Source organism: Labrus bergylta, chromosome 6 (genome assembly GCF_963930695.1).
Source record: "Labrus bergylta chromosome 6, fLabBer1.1, whole genome shotgun sequence".
Taxonomy (NCBI): Eukaryota; Metazoa; Chordata; class Actinopteri; order Labriformes; family Labridae; genus Labrus; species Labrus bergylta.
Genome location: NC_089200.1, coordinates 4,858,410 through 4,881,802, shown reverse-complemented (window position 1 = coordinate 4,881,802; position 23,393 = coordinate 4,858,410). Strand labels below are relative to the sequence as shown.

General features: G+C 39.8%; 1 protein-coding gene across 1 annotated transcript in view; it reads left to right on the top strand.

The window, feature by feature from the left end:
• The window catches only part of cachd1 (cache domain containing 1), a 95,720-nt gene that overhangs the window by 49,888 nt on the left and 22,439 nt on the right, over positions 1 to 23,393 (top strand). The window contains exons 4-12 of the mRNA XM_020654945.3: positions 991 to 1,097; positions 7,155 to 7,281; positions 9,079 to 9,223; positions 9,331 to 9,547; positions 9,671 to 9,820; positions 14,849 to 15,142; positions 16,223 to 16,372; positions 19,939 to 20,062; positions 20,189 to 20,306. Of these exons, the coding sequence (XP_020510601.1) occupies positions 991 to 1,097; positions 7,155 to 7,281; positions 9,079 to 9,223; positions 9,331 to 9,547; positions 9,671 to 9,820; positions 14,849 to 15,142; positions 16,223 to 16,372; positions 19,939 to 20,062; positions 20,189 to 20,306 (1,432 nt within the window). The remainder of the gene's footprint in view (positions 1 to 990; positions 1,098 to 7,154; positions 7,282 to 9,078; positions 9,224 to 9,330; positions 9,548 to 9,670; positions 9,821 to 14,848; positions 15,143 to 16,222; positions 16,373 to 19,938; positions 20,063 to 20,188; positions 20,307 to 23,393) is intronic.

The window sequence follows — 23,393 nt, the reverse complement described above, 5'->3', positions numbered from 1 at the left end:
CGTCAAAGCTTTCTGCAGCCACTAACACACATATCCAGACATTTTCTGTACTGTCCATTTCACATGTGTTGCACACAGCGGAGGTTGTCTATTGGTGCTTACAGATTGCCAGTTTATAGTGGGATATTTGTGCCCTTTTTACTCCTCGTCTGTCATATGTAAGGCACAAAAATAGTTCTAGGAAAGAGTGACTTCTGAAGGTCACTTGCTCAGCCTTCTGCAACTCTGACCAAGCTGGATGGACGGGTGGATGGACAGATGGATTGGTGGACGGGTGGATGGATGGATGGAGGGATGGACGAGTGGGTGGATGGACAGATGGATGGATGGATGGTGGGTGTATGGGTGGACGGATGGATGGTGGGTGGATGGGTGGATGGATGGATGGATGGATAGGTGGATGGATGGACAGGTGGATGGATGGATTGATGGCTGGATGGACGGATGGACGGATTGATGGATTGATGGGTGGATGGGTGGATTGGTGGATGGATGGACGGATGGATGGATGGATGGATGGATGGGTGGATGGATGCTAGGCAGGGCTCTGTGAAATATGATGTTGGAACAACTGCATTCAGATGTTTGAGCAGCTTTCCATGGAAACTATGATTCACTAGCCATTACTTGTTCTCTAATTTGACGTCTGGGTAACAGATGATATGGCCAACAATACAATTAGGCTTAAATGAAACCAGCAGAATCTATTAGTTTCAACAGATGTTTTGTGTAATTAGATTTACTTAATGATTTCACTTTGTGTTTTTTTTTATCTGCCGGTCCAAAAGCTTTTTTTTTAGTTGAGACTTAAATATAACTATAAAGCCAGAAGAATTGGCAAACCTGTGGGCTTTTTTCATCTATTGGAAATGAAGCTGTGCAGCAATAAATCTGTTTGTGCTGAGAGAAAAGTCGGAGCCGCTCCACCAGCAAACGAGCTGGATTCACTTTATAAATTCCTCAAATGTTGCCCGTTTGTGTGTGTTTTAGGTTTGATGGAAACTTCAATACCAACGTCTCCAAGACCATCTGCTGCGACAGACTCTCTCCAACAGTCAATAGCCGAGCTTTCAACCCCGGACGAGACCTCAACTCAGGTACGTCACACACACACACACACACACACACACACACACACACACACACACACACACATAAACAAGATGGAAGGATATGGATTTGGTACTAAATGAATTGAAGTGGTTTAACGGTTACAAATGGGGAAAAACTCAAAGCTTAAAACCATTTGAGTTTTGGAATTCATTTTGTGGATTGCCAACCAAATGCTGAATAATTAAGAAGCTATTGCCATGGCAACCATTTTTTAATTAAGAAGTTGTACGGTTCTTCTTATCTTCTGAAATGTTAAAAGCGGAGGACATAGATCTAAGATAGAAATAATTAGCTGTGCGTGTTGAAAGAGAGTTTCTCTCTCTCTCTTTTAATTTCTTCCCTCTCTTTATCTGTTTCTTCTCTGCCTCTCCCTCCCTTCGATTTGAGAAATATATTTTTATAGCCTGAGATCAAATGCACTCTGTTTGACTTTGAACTCAGTCTGAAATTGTATTCAGGTGGTTTATGTTTTTTATCATCTTTATTGTGAAGACTTTGTCTGATCTGTTTCTGTCCTCACTTCTACCTCAAGTGTTCATTGCATCAGTTTTCACAAAAACATTCCATTTTCAAGTTATAGAGTACATATGTTGCCTCGTCGTCATTCTCAAAAAGAAGGAGCAATGGCATACAGTGTGATGGTGTCCATGCAGATACATTTATTGAGGGGCCAGATGACATAAGTGAATTGCAGAATATGAAACCCACATCAGTCTGTACCACATATGTCGGTCTGTTTTTGATTAAAAAGAAAAATGGATCAAATTGACTAAAAACCAAGTCCAACTTTCCCCTGCTGCTCCTTCTGTTCCTCTGCCATGGCTTGGTGTGTTGCTCCTGCTTCAGCAGAAAAAATATCAAGCTGAACTGTGTGGATTAATGAAATGCACTGTTTTCCCCAGAATACTGAACCATCCTCTAAACTCTCTATTTTCAATCCATCATTTTAATTTTTTTTTCCATACGCTGTACTTTCATCATCCCTGAGGGCAGATCTGGTTTACTCTCTTGGGCCTGAACAGGCGACCTTCCGGTTCCCAATCCAAGCACCTATACAGACTGAGCTACTCCCCCCCTCCCCCCCCCCATTCATACATTACATTGTACATTTCCCCCAGAAGTTGACATTTGTTATTGAGTGTTTGAATTCTCTCTGCAGACTTTGTATGTAAGAATACTTACCAAGAAAGTTTCTATCATCTGGACTTACTTACAGAGCATGTGAACCACTTATTATGAACATGAGTCTCTGTTGCTGCCCCCTGCAGCTAGTTTTACCTTTACATTATGATGACATCACAGGTTTTATAACCACTTTTAACACACACAAAGCCTCCATGGATCAACTATTTACAACAAAAAACTAATTTTGACTGAGTTAAAGATGTCCAGTTAACAGTTATACACAAAATATCTCTTCATAATAGTTATCACTTCAGACAATTATTTTCGCCTACAGGAGGATTCATACACTGTAATACTGCAAATGGCCACCAGGCAATATTTGAAGCATTGCATCTATAAATTTAGAAATAAATCCATGGCTGATCATTGTTACTACATCCCAACTTCCATCATTCAGACTTGTCTTTTTACCAAAACAATACTCAAAGCTAACATTTGGTTTGCAGAACTTGAACTTTAGTACAAGCAACATTAAAATGCATTAAGCCTGAATTACTTTGGGAAAAGTGACACAAACATGTCCAACCATGGCTCAATTCAATATTACACCCACTTTCTGTAGTAATTTCCCCGCCACCAATACAATACTACGTTTTAAGCATACTGTCCCCTTAACTTCTCCAACTTGGATAATGTAGCGCTAGTATCCCATTTTACAGGAAACCACCATCATTTGTTCTTCTTTGCCATCCCATTGCTGTTAACCACCTCCTGCTTTTTCCACACATCCCAGCCTCCTCTTTTCTACAAACCATTCATAATGACTGCCATTCATAACATATCACCATTGGCTGGGTTTTATTTTCCTAACAAGCCAGTCATGGTGAGTTCAAGTTACCCCCCCCCCCCCCTCCCCCACCTCCACTCTCCTCTCTTCTCCCCGTCCCTCACACTCAGCCCTCCTTGACCCCCACGTTCCCAGCGTATTCATTCTCTCCCATTTGTCTCAGCCCAGTCTAAACAAGCAGCTACAGAGAGGAGGGAGGGAGGGAGCAGGTGAGAGAGGGAGGGATAATTGAGAGGGAGAGAATGATGAATGAAGAGGAAGAAGGGAGGGGTTAGAGCTGATTGAAATGGAGTAATTATAGCAAGACTGTATTGTATACTTCCATCTTCTCTCTCTCCTCTTATCTTCCATTTTTGCTTTTTGTTAGAGGCAGAGGAGATAGGAGATAGTGGTTTAGGAAGTGAAACAAGCAACTAGAGTTTTAAAAAATCTGGAAGATGAGAGGTGACTTAGGTGGATATTTTCCTCCATTTCTTCAGCCTACAGATGTTATGAAATGTCTCATTTGTAAAATTTCTTTCATAATTCTCTGCGTTCTTCCCATGCATGCACATACTCGTTTTTCCAACACTTTGAACTTGAGGTTGGAGTAGCGCATTCAAGCACCAACTCAATCATGATTGTCTAAACAACTGGAGGAATGGACGGGTGGGTCCAGGAGGATTTGACCAAATTGAAGTCGATTTGTTTAGTTCCTTGTATACATGTAAATGGATAGTTCCAAGTTGATTAATCAATGTACTTGGTGCCACGAGCAGGTCAAAGTTTCTATGAAATATCTGCACATTGACATTGACTGTAGATCCCTTCAATCCCCATGTAGTGCCTTTCTTAGGTAACATTTCTGAATTGCCCAGTACTTGGTTGATGCCTTTTTAGCTGAAAAAGTTAACTTAGCTTTACTTTATTTGTTTAATCTTAGCTGAAATTTGTTCTAAAATGTACAATTCATCCAAAGCGACATACATCAGCGAGTAAGTACAACACAAGCAAGGATCTAGAAAGGAGGAAACAATGTCAGAACCTGCAAACATACAGCCTTAAGTTTGATTGCTGACAGGCAAAGCACACAATCGACAGCTGTTGTTGAGAGCTCTAATCAGCTTCAAAACCATCCTTAAATCTTCATTATCCAACAGAAACATCGTCAATATCATTAAGTGCATAGATATTCATGAAATAATGGGTCTTTAGCTTTTACTTAAAGGTGTAAAGGGATTATAAAGATCAAACAGAGTTTTGGAGTTTGTCATCCATTTTTGCACATGGTGTTTTTAAAGCGTGGTTGATGCAGACATATCAAAGAAAATATATCATAGTGATACATAAATATATCAAACTTTACAAACGTCAGTTATGTTAGGGTTGTTGTAGTAAATGGGTGTCATTTGGGTCCCATTTCTTGGCTTTGCCTGCCTGTCTCTCTTTCTGAGACGATCTAAACATAGTTGGCAGAGTGGAGCACTGTAGGCTGACAGATGTTTAACAAAGCCCTCTTCCACTGTCAACACAACTGAGTGTTTCCTGTTTATATGAGCCTCAGAGATGAATGTAGTGACTGGGTTAGGATAATGCATGACGGGCAATGATGGTGTGCAAGAACGGCTGTTTTTTTTTTGCCAAGAATGTTGCTAAAGGTGCCGTTTGCTGTTGTTTGTAATGTTTGGCAGTTAGATCATTTCACAGGGTTTTGATTAGCCAATGCACAGGTTCTCCTAGGCAGGTGATTCAACAATGCCATTTCATCCTGGAAATATTTAGCACCAGCTGACAATGACATGTAGGAATAGCTGTTAATATGTCTAGCGAAGACCATCAACTTAGTTAACAATTTATTTAAAATCCTACCCCCATCTAAGGAAACCTGCAACCAGGGAATAACAAATGATCAGCCAAAGAAGTGGCTGAATGCATGCTTCTGATAGTGACCTGCAGAAACCCCAGTGATACTATAAGCAATTATTGTCTAAATCAAACGATAGATCCTTTAGTTATACAGTTTGAGGCTTGTAGTCAGTGGTTTTTGCCATGGTTGGCTTTCAGTGCTAAGTAAAACATTGAGTCAAACAGCAGCATGATTGTTTCATGTTAATCTTATAAAGTCTTCTTTCATGTCTACCCTCTGTTTTCCCCTCAGTGTCGTTTTTTTATTTTGCCTCACGTACCGCAAAAAGTTCTATTTGTGTCTTTCTAACTCTCTCTCTTTCCTCCCTCCTCTCCCATCTCTTTACAAAAGGCTGTTTTGTGTTGCAGTTGAGGAAAGGAAGTTGCTGCTTTGTGATGGGATCTCTGTGAAGATACTGTTGACTCTGTGAGCGAGCCAGTAAAAAAAAAAAAAAAAAAAAAATCTGTCTGTGTTGAGCAAATCCTCCGGCTCAGTGTGTCTGCAGAGGTTGTAGTTCAGACTGTTATTTCAGCTCGTCCTGCTGTCACAGTTATGACACAGGGATTGAAATGCAGTGCCAAAAGTATAGGAATACATTTTGGAGTTATTTTTATATAAAGGGAAAAGTTAAGCATTAGTTCCTCTTCAAGCTTGAATATGGTTGATATGTGTGAAAAGCAAATTAATGAAATACAGATTTTCGTCTTTATCCACAATAGAGTCCTGTCTCTCCAATAAAGACACAGAAATGCAAAAAATACATCTTAGAAAAAAGAAACAAAATGCTTAGCGTTAAAGTCTTTGTGATTTTTCACACTTAAATGTAATATAAATGAAGTATATCCTCTGAAAATAACTCTGTGAGTCATGACTGTCTACAATGGGTGTAACACCCGAGTCCCACTGTCTGTGATGTTTTCAGAGTTTTCAGAGTCCTATCTTCACTTTGTTTACATCGCCGGGACGGTCGGCTGACTCCTCCCCTCGTGTATAAAAGTTGTTTAATTGAGGGACTAGAGAAAAGAAGAATAACATACTGTACTCACTGCTTAACTGTGTTTCTAGATCACGCTCATTTCAGGTAAATTTACATGCAGTGTGAAGATACCAGCATAATAAAGATCGCTAGCATTAGCATGCTAACACAACAATGCAGCACGAGTTGTTTTGGTTTCATGCTGGTGCTCAAGGGCGACATCTGCTGGATCAAAAAATCGCCTTTAAACTAAATATGTCCAGAATGATATCTAGGTATTGATAGATAACAAGGTTTCTAAGGCCTTTCTGTTGTATCACAATGTTTATTATGGGGTTCTTTAAATAAGCAAGTGAAGTGAAGACAAGTTTAATTTTCAAATATTGTAGAAATTCTCAAATTCAAATTCCCCCAAAAACCCACAAGTTCCCAACCCAACTTGAGAACTTAAAGAAGAAATCATAACACCATCAATTCTTTTTTTTTTTTTTTGTTTAAAGATACTTTTGTGCCATTTTTGCCTTCATTTGATTCGACAGCTGAAGTGAGAGGAGATGTTGGGAGGAGAGAGCAGGGTGCAGCCAAGGTTGAAGTCGAAGGACTGCATGCTGACTGAATGCGACATAACGATCTATCTTGGGACAATCTAACGCCCCATTAAACGCCTTTCGATCATTCTATGACAGTCGTTTCTCTCAACAGCTCTGATTCACACAGGTATCATAGTCAACCCCTGAACTTTCAATGCCTCTCCCCTGATATCAGCCGAATGAGAAGGGTGTATCTTTTATAGTTTGTGAACACAGCTTTCAGAGTTTGTTTGTTGCTCATCATCACCAATAACATTGGTCTAGAAATGTCCTGAACAGCCAGATTGTAAGACGTCAAGGCGAGGTTTCTGCAGGCACTTAAACTTTATTTGGGGAGGTAATAAGGGAGGATTGAAAACAGGTTTTTCTCGTCTATACATCGCTTTAGAGGAACATCTGACTCATTCTGCCTTTTCAAAGTTGAATGTAAACAAAAAGGAACTCTCAATCCTTCTATAATCCGATGTGTCATTATTATTTCTTCCTTCCAGCCTTTCCAATTTTCCCCCTCCTCACTTTGTTTTACCTTCTCTCTCCCATTTCTCTCTCTTTACCCTAGATCCCTCCCTGTTTTAAAAAATGTCATTACATTTAAATGTCTGTCTCCTCTGTCCGCAGTGCTGGCAGACAACCTGAAGTCCAACCCGGGGATAAAGTGGCAGTACTTCAGCTCCGAGGAGGGCATCTTCACAGTCTTCCCCGCCCACAAGTTCCAATGCAAAGGAAGCTACGAGCACCGCAGCAGGTAAAGAAACAACCTTTTTTTTTTTTTTTTTTACATTTGTTTTTCTCTTATTGTCCATCCAAAAATTCTGCAGAACACCCAATTTTTTAAACATATTACTCATACTGTATACGGTGTCAGAACAGGCTGGCTGAAGTTAAAAGCCCTTCTCCTGCTCCCCCCTCCTCCTCTGTCAGTGGCTGTGGGGTGGCCCAGAGGGCACGTAGCTGGCATGTAGCCCTCACACACACACCCTGACCACACATGCCCTTGGCAGGAATGTGGCTCTGTACCACTAAAGCCTGTTGGAATTTCACACCTCCATTGTTGTGGGCTTTTTTTTTTTTTTTTTTTATTGGCTGTGGCTGAAAGATGTTTCGTCCTCTTTTTCTCTTATTCTTTTGTCTCTCTCTTGCTTCTCTAGTACATTTTGAGATTTTTCTTTTTTTTAAAATCATGTCTCGTGGATCTTTCTGTCCTTGCTGTTCGAGTCAGTGAGCTGGCATACAGCCATGACATAAATGACATTTCTTGGCCTGCTTGGAGTGTGAATAAGGCTTTGTGAGTACATCGTTCCCCTTCCCCGCCCTGTGTTGTCCAGCAGACCACACACGCAGGCACTGATCCCCCCTCCTACATCCCTTTATACCCCCACCGAGCTAATAATCTACTAACATTAACACACACACCAGGCGTTAAATATATACCTGAAAATAAAATATTATGATCCACATGAATGAATGTTGCAACACTGATGCTCAATATGATGTTTCTTTTTCCTCATTTGTGAGAGAACTTTAAAATGTAGTTACTTAAATATTTACGTAAATCATGTTGCTGTGTGAGTCTTTATATGTTACCATGACTACATAAGGTCTGAAAGCTGTTGAAATCATATTTTATACTTAATTAATTCATACGCATCAACTGAAAAGTAAAACAAAAATCTTTCATAACATTTGCAGCTTGTGGGAGTCTTGCACATATGGTTTCTTGGTAAATAACTCTGCAATGATGGTGTGAAATGCATGAGAGGTGTTCAGCATCCTCCAAAAATAACAGGAAAGGAGATGTGGAACTAGACACTACAGCTGCAGTGCAGACTGGATTAGTGAAGGAAACTTTAAAGTGGAGAATGTAAAGGGTTTGAGTAGAAGACAAGGTTATGTTTAGTTAGATGATATGTGAGGTTGTTGTGGACTCACATTGCTGCTCTGGTTCAAGTATAAATCCAAAAACCTCGATCATGTCCTTCCATAGTTAATGCATTTCAATCTGAAGTCCCCCTGTTCATGTAATAGCAATTTTTATTTCTATAGCACATTTCATTACAGATAAGCTCAATGTGCTTTACATCGAGGTTAAAAACAAAATCAAAAACACAGCATACAAAAGAAAGAAAAGTGTTTCCACAGTCATTAATAATTTATACACACGACAAAGGAAACGTCAGTTACCACAAAAGTGATCATACATACACACACACACACACACACATACAAAAAAAACAAAAACTAATCATGTGCTTTCAAGAACAGAGGTTTTGAGTTTTGTTTTAAAAGTAGAAAGTGTAGTAATGGATCTCAGGTCAGCAGGAAAAGGACCACAGTAACTAAAGGCCCCCTCTCCAGACTTTGATCTGATTCTGGGTACGGTTAAAAGACCTTCACCTGATGACCTGAGGGTCAGGGTTGGGTTGTAGTCTGTAAGCATGTAAGCCTTTTATAGTATGTGTTTATGTTGTCTTGTATTTATATCCCTGTAAGGTAAAGTGTCTGATCTGAACATGCATGTTTGTGTGTATTTCTACCCCTGCAGGCCCGTGTATGTGTCCGCAGTACGTCCCCAGTCTAAACACATCGTGGTGATTGTGGACCACGGGGCGTCTGTGACTGACACCCAGCTTCAGATCGCCAGGGACTCTGCACTGGTCATCCTCAACGCCATCGACGAGCACGACAAGGTCAGAGCATACCAATCTAGTCTTACTTTATTTAGAAGATTGTATGTTTAGAGCTCATATTCACAAGTGTACAGAGCATTCAATGTACCATTATCGTTCCTCTCCAGATCTCCATCCTGTCAGTAGCGGAGACGGTCCGCTCCTGTTTCCTGGACCAGTGCTACAAAAGCCTGCTCTCTCCGGCCACCAGTGAGACCAAGAGGAAGATGAGCACCTTCATCTCCAACATCAAGGCCTCTGATGGAGCCACGCAACACGCGGTCGGCTTCCAGAAGGCCTTCCAGCTGCTCCGAAACACCAGCAGTCTCTGGAAACAGAGCGCCAGTAAGAAAACAGTTTTTGTTGCGCTGTGCACAGGCGTCTATCTGTGTGCCGCCTCAGTCACCTTCTTATTGCATTGATCGATCAGAATGAGTGTGGTGATTTTGTTTTCTGTGTTCTTCTCAGCCACAGACATGGTGATCATCTATCTGTCATCTGGGATCACGTCCCGAGAGTCCTCGGAGCAGGAGAAGAGGGCGACGCTCAGTGTGGTCAGAGAGGAGAACCGACACCTCAACAACTCCGTCATGATCCTCACCTACGCCCTCATGAATGGTACGTCACCCTTACTCTTTTAGAAATACAGTGGGTTTAAATGAATTATCATCTGCTTGTCATGCTCAGACTGCGAGCTGTCTTTGCTGTGTAAACAAGCTCAACAAGCTAACTGTATTTGCCCACAGACATTCAGCTCATGTTTGCTTATTAATACTGTTTTGTAATGTTAGTGAAAGTACCAGGAGACAGGCGCGTCTCACCCGTGGGTGTTTCACTGAAACGTAATTTCATCCCCCACACTTTTTACCAGTGGAGTCATTGATGAAAACTTATTGGTCAAGTAAGATTTATTAAGTGACAATTAAGCCAATCATAGCTGTTTGGTTACAGTTGAAGCGCGCTAAAGTTACATGCATTTAATCCTCCTGTCACTCATAACTGGCTGAGTCAGAGCTCAGAGCTAACAAATGGATACATGCTACATGTAGCATCCTTCTGAAAGAGAGTTAGTCACCCAAACATGTTTTTAGGATAAATCCACCTCACAAAATAACGCAAATCTCCTCTCTTTTCTTTTAGCTGTATTTATTTACTCCCGTAACTTTACGATGTAACGGAAGTCCCCTTCGCAGTTTTTCAAAATAAAAGCGCATTATATTTGAAGACCGGAAGTAAAGAGACTGAGGCATAAGGCAATAAGAAAAAATAAATAGAAGCATCACAGAGCAGTTTTGAATCTCGTTTTTTAGAGCTAACTGTGTTACTCACAATGGATGTTCGTAAAGTCAGTGTCTAATTATCTTTTGTAACTTTCTCTTGTTGTATGATGTGTCAGCTAACATTAGTTATTGGACGTTAAAGTTTTTTGACTACCCCAAGATGTTTTTTTGAAGAAAGAAAATTTGTTAGAGAATCACCACAATATGTTTCTCTTCTTTGTTTTATTTTATCCTTCTCTATTGAAACTATGTTTTAAAGTCTTTATATGTGATTTTTCTCACTTAAATATAATATAAATCAAGAATATCCTCTGAAAATAACTCTGAGTCATGACTGTCTACAATGGGTGTAACACCCGAGTCCCACTGTCTGTGATGTTTTCAGAGTTTTCAGAGTCCTATCTTCACTTTGTTTACATCGCCAGGACGGCCGGCTGACTCCTCCCCTCGTGTATAAAAGTTGTTTAATTGAGGGACTAGAGAAAAGAAGAATAACATACTGTACTCACTGCTTAACTGTGTTTCTAGATCACGCTCATTTCAGGTAAATTTACATGCAGTGTGAAGATACCAGCATAATAAAGATCGCTAGCATTAGCATGCTGACACAACAATGCAGCGCAAGGTGTTTTGGTTTCATGCTGGTGCTCAAGGGCGACATCTGCTGGATCAAAAAAATCACATATAAAGCCTTTAATAGGAAACAGAATGTGTTGATTTGCTAGAGGATGCTAATATACTAGCGTCAGAACACCCGCACTTTTAAAATCGCTGCTCCACCCCTGCCAGGAGAGTTGTAAGAAATGCTGTCTATTAGCCGGTATGCTAGCTCTGGGAAGACGCCTCGTCATCGCTGCTCATAAATCAGTAATTGTAGTGACAGTTTGCTAGCTAACGAAACGTACAGTACTCTCACTTTGTATTACATCATGATATTTGCCCGTACAACATTTGCATAGGATTGTACTTGCTAAATTTTGATCAACAGTCTTCTTCTGTTTGGACGGGTTTCTTTGCAGCAGATATATTTGTTTTTTGGCTCGATACGTTTTAAGTGAAGACTGAAGGTTAGAGAGGTGCTCAGAAACCTCAAAGGCTTTTTTCTGTTTGTTGGTGTGGTGTGTATGTTTTTTTGTTCCCTTTCTTATTGTCCTTGTCCATCCATCTGCCTCCTTTAAAACCTGCAACACACACACACACACACACACACACACACACACACACACCACTGCTGTACATGCATTAGTCCACCATCAATACAGATTGCTTTTGCATCTAAGAATGGAAATGAGGTAGATCTAAGTGAGGAGAGTGAGACTTCAAAGGGCGTGCTGCTCTGTGTGTGTGTGTGTGTGTGTGTGTGTGTGTGTGTGTGTGTGTGTGTGTGTGTGTGTGTGTGTGTGTGTGTGTGTGTGTGTGTGTGTGTGTGTGTGTGTGTGTGTGTGTGTGTGTGTGTGTGTGTGTGTGTGTGTGTGTGTGTGTGTGTGTGTGTGTGTGTGTGTGTGTGTGTGTGTGTGTGTGTGTGTGTGTGTGTGTGTGTGTGTGTGACGGAGGACCTTGGCTGTTTAAAGAGCTCCATGATGAAAAGGATGCGGAAATCTATCGTCCTCTGAGTTTATTAGCATTGCATATCCCACAAAAAAATATTTGTTTTGTTGCTGAGGCTGTTGCACACAGCTGAACGGCACTCTGTGTGCGTTTGTGTGTGTGTGTGTGTGTGTGTGTCTTTTTTCCTGCATCTCTTGCCAAAGCTGAAGTGCTGATTGTTCAAGGAGATCAGCAGTCCCTTGGCAGTATAATACACAGTTGTTTGTTTGTGTATGCCTGCGTGTGTGTGTGTGTGTGTGTGTGTGTGTGTGTGCGTGCCGGCCTACTGTGAATAACTTTGTTATTACCTGAATGAGCTGCTCTCCTGTCCGTTAGAGAATGTTTTAACCCCAAATTGCACATCTTTTGCAAATAGCTGATTTTACTTCAATTGATCACTTTTTTTAATTCTTCTTACTCATCATTACGTCATATTCTGAACTCAATAGGACCGCTTTAGGAACAGGCCAACACGGACATTGGTGTATCTTAATTCACAAAGCTATTCTAGGACTGATTCTGGACTACCTTTCCTCTCTTTTCATTCTGAAAGATGGAACACACAACCTTTGTTCGTTGGACTTTGTGCAATTTGTTGCTCCCAAAGTTAGAACGGAGTCGGGGAAGAAAGCTTTTAGATTGTCTGCACCTTCTGCTTGGAACAACCTGAACTCCGATTTTAAACTTCAAACCTTAGGTACCCTGAATTTTCAAATCCTTAGAGAAGAGGCACAAATCCAGACTTTCCTTATGCAACTCTTTCAGCTTTTTATGAAATGTGTGCTGTATGTTTTTTTAGTGTTTTTGTTCTCAGCCAGTTCCCCCTTGAAAAAGAGATCTCTGATCTCAGTGGGACTAACCTGGAGAAACGAAGGTTAAATAAATAAATAAATAAATGAAAGGTCACTAAACACTGAAAAGGTTCCATCAACAATCTTCTAAAGCACAAAATAATGTTTTCAAAATGTTTCATATGACACCCCCTTGGCCCCAAAGATATCAGATCCTCAATCAGATGAGCGAATACTCCTTTTGTTAACATTGGAAGCTAAATGACTAAAACAGAATATTGAACTTTGGCTGAACGGTTCTTGATTTCTGTTTTTTTTAAAAAGGCATCTTATAAAATGTAGTGTTTTTTTATTTTATTAAGATATTGTAATGAGTTGGTTTGAGTGATCATTGGATTATCCCTGGAAATATGAGCAGGAATTGACACTACCTCCTTGATAAAAACAGGTGGAAATCTGTGCAATCAGCATTTTCTTCTTTACTGGTTTGACATTGCCACCCATGACGTCGCGCCCCCCTCCCCCAGTTGCCCAGCGTGATGAGCCTTGGCATTAAAAAGGAATTCTGCTCTAATCCAGTCAGTGATTGGATACTAGCAGACATTGTGTGCGCTGTCCTTCCCAATGAATCGCGGGATGCCAATTGCTCCAGGTGACAGCTGTAGAGTCCAAGCCGCAGTTCTCCATCCTCCTCTACATGACCTTATGAGGCATGGAAACATAGAGCCTGAGCTCTGCGTTAACTTCTCAGCTGCATACTTTCTCTCTAAAGAAGAGGGATTTATCTGTGTTTGTCATCTCTGAGCTTCACAGATGACAGTCGCGTTCGGCAGACGCCTGGGATTTTAGGAATAAAAAGCGTGTCGAGATCATGACGCAGGATCACAAGTCGGGGCCTGCATGAGTGAACGGATAATCTCTGCTGCTGATGGCAAATGTGTTAAGGAAATCCTTGTGACATTGTCAACTGATTTATGACCGTGGTGAATTAAACCATGTGAACTGCATGAGGACAGATTCTTGTTGAATCTGGCCTCTGTTTGGTGGAAGAATCTCCTTGAAAAATGAATTTTAGTACAGCTAGAGGCAGAATGGAACAGTTTTTCTTTATTCTGTCATGAGTAATTAGCCCTTTAGTGACAAGCATTTAACTCGTTGTAGCTTTCCTTTCAACCAACCTTTTCTTTTTTTCTTATACTTTATTTTTCTTTTTTTCCCAAGAGTTGCTTCATTCATATGGTCATTTCATTTCAACAAACATGTTTTCAACATAAGATGTTGAATGAGTCAAAGAAAAAATAAACTACCCCCAAGAAAAGAAGCAGCAAAATCTTTAGAAATGAATACACAGACATACATACACATCAAAACAATGAAATAAGAGAGAGAAAAAATAAAATAAATATAATATAAAATAAATAAATAAATAAAAATAAAATACATATAAAATGAATAAATAAAAATAAATAAAAATAAATAAAAATAAATAAAAATAAATAAAAATAAAAATAAAATAGAAAAATAAAATAAATATAAATAACTATAATAGAAAAATAAAATAGAAAACAAACAGACAAAAAAGAAAAAGAGATAAGGGGGATATATGTAGCCCCTATGTTCAATGCAAATTGAGGTTTCCACATTTCTACATTGGATTAATTTAAATATTTCATGGGTATTGTCACACAAATATGCACATACATTTCATTTTCAAACCTGCATATAATTACACATTTATATTAATATTGACTTGTATTCCCTTTAATAAGAAATTATACATATGCAAATTTGTATGAAACTCAAACATTTACTCGTAGGTTTCTTTTTTTTCAACCAACCTGTTCAAGTCATGTTACTCGTCTGATGACGCCTGTAGCCATGTGAGCAGTTACTTGCTGTACCAGCTTGATTTGAATCAAACAAATCTGACATCGGCATTCTCGATCTAACCCTTCATTCTTTCTTCATCCCATGTTCTCCTCCTTCAGAGGGAGTCACCGGCCTGAAGGAGCTGGCCTTCCTGAGAGATCTCGCGGAGCAGAATTCGGTGAAATACGGCGTCGATCGAATGTTCGACCGCGACCGCGACCGCTCCCTGGCGGCGTCCTCGTCCGGATCGGCGGGAGCTGCTTCTACGATGCCGGTGGTGAAGGGAAGCATGATGGTGCTGAACCAGCTGAGCAACTTGGAGACGACAGTGGGCCGATTCTACATCAACCTGCCCAACCGCATGATCGACCTGGCTCGCTTCAGCCTGCCTTACTCTGACCCCATGGGAGACGGTGAGTGTGGACCAAAGTGGACAGGAAGTCATCACATTGAACCACAACTGAATACTGGGCAATTAGAAAATTGTTCTGGTCCCTACTAAAATGAGATAAATGAATATAATTACACTGAAAAGCTTCACATTCACCAACATTTTTAAGTTAGTTATTTCGAAAGGGATAGAACGGTTCCTCCAGCATGTTTTTCTCGACATTTCCATGAAGATCTAAAGACCCTTAAAGATGATGCAAAACAGTCTGCTGGCATGTGAAATAGTCTTCTGAAAGCTGCAATCACTAGATTAATCAGAAATATTCATTAAGTAACACTGCTCTAACAGGGACTATAAGCGGGGTGAAATCTCTCTGACTTCATTTGGATCTGGGTTTCTGATATCGACTGGCTCTGAGTACCTCCAAAAGTCTCCAGTCCAAAGTGAAATCTCCTGCAGTGTTTAGAGATCATCAATTATCAGCAATTGCAATCACAAAAAAAACTAGAAGGAATGGTTTTCCCACCCCCCTTATTCCATAACTAACTCATCTTAGCCAATGAGTAAGAAGAGAAATCTGACACAAGTCTCAAATTTTAGGCTTCACACAAAGCGAGAGGTATGCAACAATTAGCTTAGCTTAAAGACTGGAAACAAGGAGCAGCTAACACAGCTCTGTATGAAAGTAAGAATCAGCCTTCCAGCACTTCTAAAGTTGACTATTTAGAAGCTCTGGTAACACAAATGTCAAAACATTAAAGCTGTTCTTTAACATGCTGGAACTTTTGCCAAAGGAGACAAATTAATTGAAACATAACTTGATATTCATGATCTTTGGATGCTGTTAGTTCTACATTAGGCTAAGCTAATTGCCATGTTGGCTCTAGGTTGATATATATTGTACCAACATGAGAGAAGTATTGATCTTCCCTTTATTTGATTGAACAGTTTTATACTCTGCACACAGATAACAATGGAATGAGCTCAGCAGATCTGTATGTGCTAAAAAAGATCAAAACAGAAAAGCATATCAAAGCGAAAAGTGTATCAAACAAACCCCAGGTGTTGCATGAGTTAGATTCTTTGTTCTTTCTTTCTCCAGGGTTTATTATGACTGTGAGCCGGCCTTGTTATTTTGGTAACCTGCTCCTGGGCGTGGTTGGGGTGGATGTGAACCTGGCCTACATTTTGGAGGATGTCACCTACTACCAAGACTCGCTGGCTTCCTACACCTTCCTCATTGACAACAAAGGTCAGTCCACACAGAGACAGGAGAGATGGCAGAGATCTCTTCAACACATGCACTCTCTCATGTTGATCACTGAAGGAATCAGCAGGCAGGAAATAGTGTCTTTTCCATCCTGTGGTCCTGACTGCCTGTTCTCTAAATACAGTGTTCTCCATGTGCACTAATAACAGGTCTGCTGGGTAATACAACAAACACAGCTTAACCAATCAGTTGTACTGCCTCTTACTGGGCCAGTAACAAAACAAGCAACAATCAGGGAACGTTATGATTCAACCTATGACATGCGTGTGCAACTGGCGGCCCCCATCAACATCCAACGTGGCCCTCAGGTCAATTAATTGGAAACATGAATCTGCCATGAAATCATAAAAAACAGAAATATGTCCATAACAATATTTGATCACTGGTATATGTTGAGTTAAAGGCTTTATATGTGATTTTTTGATCCAGCAGATGTCGCCCTTGAGCACCAGCATGAAACCAAAACAACTTGCGCTGCATTGTTGTGTTAGCATGCTAATGCTAGCGATCTTTATTATGCTGGTATCTTCACACTGCATGTAAATTTACCTGAAATGAGCGTGATCTAGAAACACAGTTAAGCAGTGAGTACAGTATGTTATTCTTCTTTTCTCTAGTCCCTCAATTAAACAACTTTTATACACGAGGGGAGGAGTCAGCCGGCCGTCCGGGCGATGTAAACAAAGTGAAGATAGGACTCTGAAAACTCTGAAAACATCACAGACAGTGGGACTCGGGTGTTACACCCATTGTAGACAGTCATGACTCACAGAGTTATTTTCAGAGGATATACTTGATTTCTATTATATTTAAGTGTGAAAAATCACATATAAAGCCTTTAAATTTGAGACATAATCGACTGTAATCATTTTTGTGTACTACAATTTGGCCCTCGGGTGGTGAGAATTAAATGAATGTGGCCCTTGCTGTGACCAAAGTTGCCCATCCCTGACTCTATGACTTCAACAAACTCCAGAGGTATCAATCTTTATAAGTCACAGGCCTACAGAGAAAACACTCCAAATGCTAAGTGGAGTTTATTTCCATGTTTTTGTTTCTCATACAAGCACAATTACACTTTATTTTGTCTTTCTCAACTTCCTCCACAGGCATTACGCCTTATTAGACTTAATTGGCATCTTCTCTGTAGCTCTGGCACTTCTTTGGCATTACAGTGTCAGTTCAGCCTCGGCTCAGCGCGCTGCCACATTGCAGGGCGGGTAGCGCTCATGTCCGCTCTTGGTTTGTTTTGGCCTCAGCTGAGGGGGGTTTTGACTAAACTGCTGGTACTGTACAGCAGGTGAGTTGTGCTCGTAGTAGGTCTGGAGAGCATTGGCACTTTTGGACAGAGACTCTGGATGACAGTATAGCTACTGATTACTCATATTAGGTAATATTGGCTTGCAAGAACATTGCAGCTTTTTTCTTTTTTTTCCTCCTGCCAAGCTGAAATGATTGCTTTGAAAAAAACTGAAGAAAAAAGTATAACTCATTGAGAATCTTTGCTGGGGAAATGTAGAAACAGGATGGTTTTTTTTGCCGCGTGCAATTGATCACCTAGTCTGACACCTTACCAGCAGCTGTTTCAGGCTTTAATAAGATAGTCATAGAAATAATCAATGTTGTTACTGATGATCTTTTTTGCTTAACCTATACATAATTAATTGAATTATAAATGTTAGTATGTTTCATAACCAGATCAGATCTCCTCACAGGAGCTGTCAGATTGCAAAGTGAGTCCTGGTAAATGTCGATTATTTTGCAAATCGTTTTTTGCCGGGGTTTTCACCCAACAAATATATCTCCTATATTTGAAAATCAAGAATTGTAGTCCAGGGCGTCTCTGCAGTACGACAGCACTACATTTCAACGCATTCATTTTTTTATATTTGAAAGAAAGCTCTCGATTTCATACGAGATAAGAAAGACAATTTACAGATATTAAAACATTATGTACAAGTTTCCCTGAGAGATCTAAAAGGTTGTCAAGATGACACATTATTGCTGACAAGACTGGTTCCTTAAAATCCATTTTTTGACTTCCCAGGTGAAAGTGCAGAAGTTTGTGGAAAGTTTAAGACTAGTTGGAAGACTATTCCGTTCTTTAATGGCTTTAAAAGAAAAAAAAAAAAACAGATTGTGCTGAAGCGGAGCCACGTTTAGGAATACTGCAATCTCCGTTAGAGGCAGACCTTGACGATCTGCTTATCAGCTCAGAGCGAAGTTTCACAAAGCTTTTCAATGTTGGGGGAGCAGCATCATGGATTATCTTATACACTAAGCGGACATCGGTATAAAAAAATTAATTGTCAAAGCTTAGAATTTTATATTTATCAAGTGAGGTGAGCTGAGCTGTTGATGTAGAAGGTTGTGTGAAGAGAAGAAGACAAGAGGAGACTTTCTCATGTTTACTCACCTGAAGTGTTTAACAGCTGAATTTTTCACATTAAACCTAATTATTCCTTGTGATTTGTTTTGCAGCTGTGTGATTTTTTTCTTTGCTCCACCGCGGTGCCATTGAACAAGTTTCCTTTTTAAACCCCCTAAATGTTTGTTATTGTAATAAATATGGAATCAAATTAGAGCTTATTACCGTTCCACGGTTATTAGTGCAGCAACTCTGTAAACACTGACAAATGACTCTCATTAAAGTTATTAGCCGCCATACAAATAGTCTGCTGCCAATTACAGTCTGGGTAAATATAATTAGTTAAATACAGCACTGACAAGAGGCCTGGAATTTCAAATAACACCTCAGAGTATTGGAATGATTTTCTACACATTGATCCTGTGACTTTATGAATACACGAGTTTGTAAGAAGTTTTCTCAGCTGCTTTTGTTGATGACATGCTTTTGGATCCAGAGCGACACAGTGTGTGCAAAATGTTTAATGCAATTACAGCGCAGCATTACAAAAATATAGATATTCTTTTGGATTCCCGTTTAATTTTTTAAAGAAAAGAAGACCAAATTCCTTCCTTAATATTTTTTTCCAGAAATTGTCACCCTCTTTCTTAATGGGACTGTCAAAAAGCGATACTTTCTGGATCAAAAATATTTGATTTCACTTTGCTAAATATCAAGCAGGGAAAATATTTGCATTTCTTTGACTTTAAAAATGTAATATCTTTCCTTCATGCATTGGAGTTTGTTCATAGCGCTCAATTAAAGAAGGTGGTGGTAAAATTTCCTGACTTTAACTTGAGAAGAGTCTTTGCAAATTTGCAAAAGTGAATTTAGTAATGTATCCTCTTGTGGCAGTAAATCCTCGTGTCATCGGTTGTATGTATCAAACTGTAGCTACTATGGGCGATGCTAACTCATTGTGTCTCTTTGAATCAACAGTTTTTTTCAGTCTTCTTCAAAAGGAGTTGACAAACTGAACAGAGCTGTGTGCTGTGCTGTATGATATGTTGATTTCAAAGACTGGTTTAAATGTTAACTTGCAGAGTGGATGGAATAATGTTCAAATAGTGATTATTACTTAATACTTATTATTAAGTGTTGTTTTTTGAGTAATTAATGATGTTGGTGTTGGACTCTTTAGGTTACACGCTGATGCATCCATCTCTGACACGACCCTACCTGATGACCGAGCCCCCGCTGCACACTGACATCATCCACTACGAGAATATCCCAGGATTCCCTGCTGTCCGACACAACATCCTCGGGTAAGAAAAGACGAGTACACCTGTATGAATTCAAAAAAAATCTTTGTCGCTCATCATTTAAAACAAGAATGATTTCATTTCTGTGCATGTTGAGTTGTTCTTCATGTTGTTGTGTGTTTGGTGCAGACTCCCTCTGGGCAGTCAGGTCATCGCTGTGCCCGTCAACTCCTCTCTGTCCTGGCACACCAACCGACTCCGGGACAACACCAAAGACACGTACAACGTCAGCTACGCCTGGAAACTGGTACGTCACAGTCTGACATGCGATCACATTTAACCCTTAACTTTGCCCTCAATCTAGACTGAGTAACGGACTTTCCTCTTAATGTGTGATACTTCTAAACTCAGACAAATAAGCAAACTTTAATTAAAAACTGAGTCAAACTAGGGCTGGGAAATATATCGAGTTTTTAAGATATATCGATATATTTTCAAACAAGATCTAGGGTAAGACAACATCCTTAATATGGATATAGTTTATGTTTCATTAAAAAAACATTACAGAGGTACCAGGTCACCTTTTTCTCATCTCACTGATGATGACTGACTGTCTGTCCCTCTTCACCCTGCTCCTCCTCTCTCTCTCTCTTATTGTATTTAAGGAACATTTTTATTTTATAATATTACTTTTTAAATTCACAAACAGGTAGTTTATTTTTCCACGTGTTTTCACTGTTAATAAAATACGTATCGAAATATATCGAGTATCACCATTCAGATAATCAATATCAAGATGAGTTTTGGTCCATATCGCCCAGGCCTAAGTCAAACAAGAAGTGAAAAACGGATTAAGACGGAACTGCAATTATACTAAAACAAACACCAGGCTAATGTAATGCAAGCTGTTAGGACATACAAGACGAATGCAGGGACTCAAATAGGCCTGTTTGAATGTTTGAGTGAAACTTGTGGACACTTGATATGAAAGCCTGTGATTTTTTTAGATTCTCCTTAAATTGAGAATCAGAAATAGAGGCAGGTTTATTTATTTTTTATTTTATTAGATGCAATAGAGTGACAAACTGGTGACATATACATAACAAATGAGGCACAAAAAAACAAACAGACAAGGTCAGGACAACAACTCCAAAACACAGTAAAAAAAAATTTAAATAAATAAAGACAGCAAAATACTAAGACATCAATAGACACACATCAGACTACAACCAGCAAATACATTACAAAACTATACGAAGTACCTAAGAAAGGATACAAGAAGCGATAGAGAGAAAGAGAGAAGGGGAGGGAGACAAGTTGCTTTGTAAGAAGGACTTGAGAGGTAGAAGAGAGTTGAGGAGTTGAGCAGTGGTATGTGTTGAATATGTTGCTGTTGAACAATGTTGTGGTGTGAGAGGTGACAGTTTGTGTCATGATTATGTTTTAGCGGTAGTTGACTGCAGACGGGGTTTTGGGGTTGGTTTGATTTGATTTAGAAACAGAGGATGTTTTTATGTCAAGGAATCATTCTGTTGGCTGAATTTTCCTAAGATGCAAAACGCTGAAAAGAAAAAAAACACTTTAGTGACCATGCTCGCATGTAAACAACAAAGCAAAAATTTGATTTGTGTTTGGGTTAAAAAAAAGTGTGTTTATAGTACACCTAACATCATCCTTTTCTAACTTAGTCTTAAAAAGTCTCCCACAGAGAGAAACCGGGACTAGGAGGTAGATCTGTAATCAGTGTGAGATGTGTCGATTAATAGTAAGAGGAAGGATTGATGACTTGTATAGTCATCATAGCAGAGATGAGTTACGGTCTTTGGCTTCGGGTGCAATTATTCCAATGTTGTGGTTGGAAAAAGAGTGACTCATGTACCGTCTCTGTGCATCGCTCTTCCATTTCACAGCTCGTTATCATTATTTGAATCACTGTTTTTAAGCTGTTAAGAGATTGATGTCTCCAGGCATGATGTCACCAAACCTCCATCACTTTTAATTAGCTGTGGTATTGTGCGAGGTGTAATAAAAAACCAAGAGCTTCCACACCCAGGAAGTGCCTGTCCTTTTGAAATCTGCTTTTTCCTCTCAGAGCCTGACGTGTCATGTTTTAGGAATAAATGGCCACAGAACAAATAACATCACCCCCATATTGAGCCTTTTTTTGATCTGTGACATTCAGAGTTTTGGCAGGACTAGACATATCACACTTAATTCAAGCTTTTCACTTTGAATATTTTTAAAAAGCTTTTGACATTTGACAGCTGGTCAAGTTCAATCACGTCACCTTTTGCCATGAGTTTGGCAGTCGTCTCTGTTTTTCAAATGAATTTTCCAGAGCCAGAAAAATGGTTCAAATGGCCAGGGAGCAAAACCCAAGGGGGGAGTCCGTTTTCCCAATGCCATTTGTGTTTTTGGGGGTTAATAGTCGGTTTAGCCTGTCATCATTGTGCTTGTGTAACCACAATACATGTAAAAAATGTGTCCATAAAACTGGGAGTAGAGGGGATGTTCTCCTATTTCCTCTTGAGTGATGGAAGTCTCCTGAGTCTTGTCCAACTTCTGCATGGTTCAATAACAACGTTTCAGATTTTTAGGATAAGGCCTTTGTAGTGTTTGTAGCATCATCGATAAGGAAACAGTTGTTAAGCCAGACTAGATATTTCTTCTGGAAGATTTCTGCAGCACATGAAACACTGGTTGTTATGACTGAAACCAGACACTAAGAGAGAGAGAAAGAGAGGGAGGGAGAGGGGGTGTAAATCTGCAGTCTCTCTCGCTTTATGCGTGCTGGGAAATACATAACTTATGTCAACTTACAATATTGTGTAGTGCAAGTGTCTGACACTCAGCTTTAAGCTACTAAGAGAAAGTCAAGAGAAGCAGGAACAACAAGGAAAGACAGCGAGTAATGTTCTAACTGAAAGTGAAAATGTCTCTTTTAAAAGAAAAGGTACAGGTTTAACCAGGAAGGCCTTCACACCTCAGTACTCCTCTCTCTCTCTCTCTCTCTCTCTCTCTCTCTCTCTCTCTCTCTCTCTCGCTCTCGCTCTCGCTCTCGCTCTCTCTCTCTCTCTCTCACTCACTCACTCACTCACACACACACACACACACACACACACACTTTATTTCCCCTTAACCTTTTATCCCATTAGTCCACAGACAACCTTCTTGTACTCGTCTGGTCAATGCATTTTACCGTCTGTCTCGGTCGCTCCTGAACCTTTTATCCAGTCTTTGTAACTCCATTAAAGCAATCACGACATGTCAGTCAAATATATGCTGTTAATATTGTGTTTTTCAGCCGCTTATAGGAAATGTATGTGATGAAATCTGATTCAATTTAACTAAAATATTGAACTTCTTGAGGTTTAATCCTTCACTCCTGTCTTTT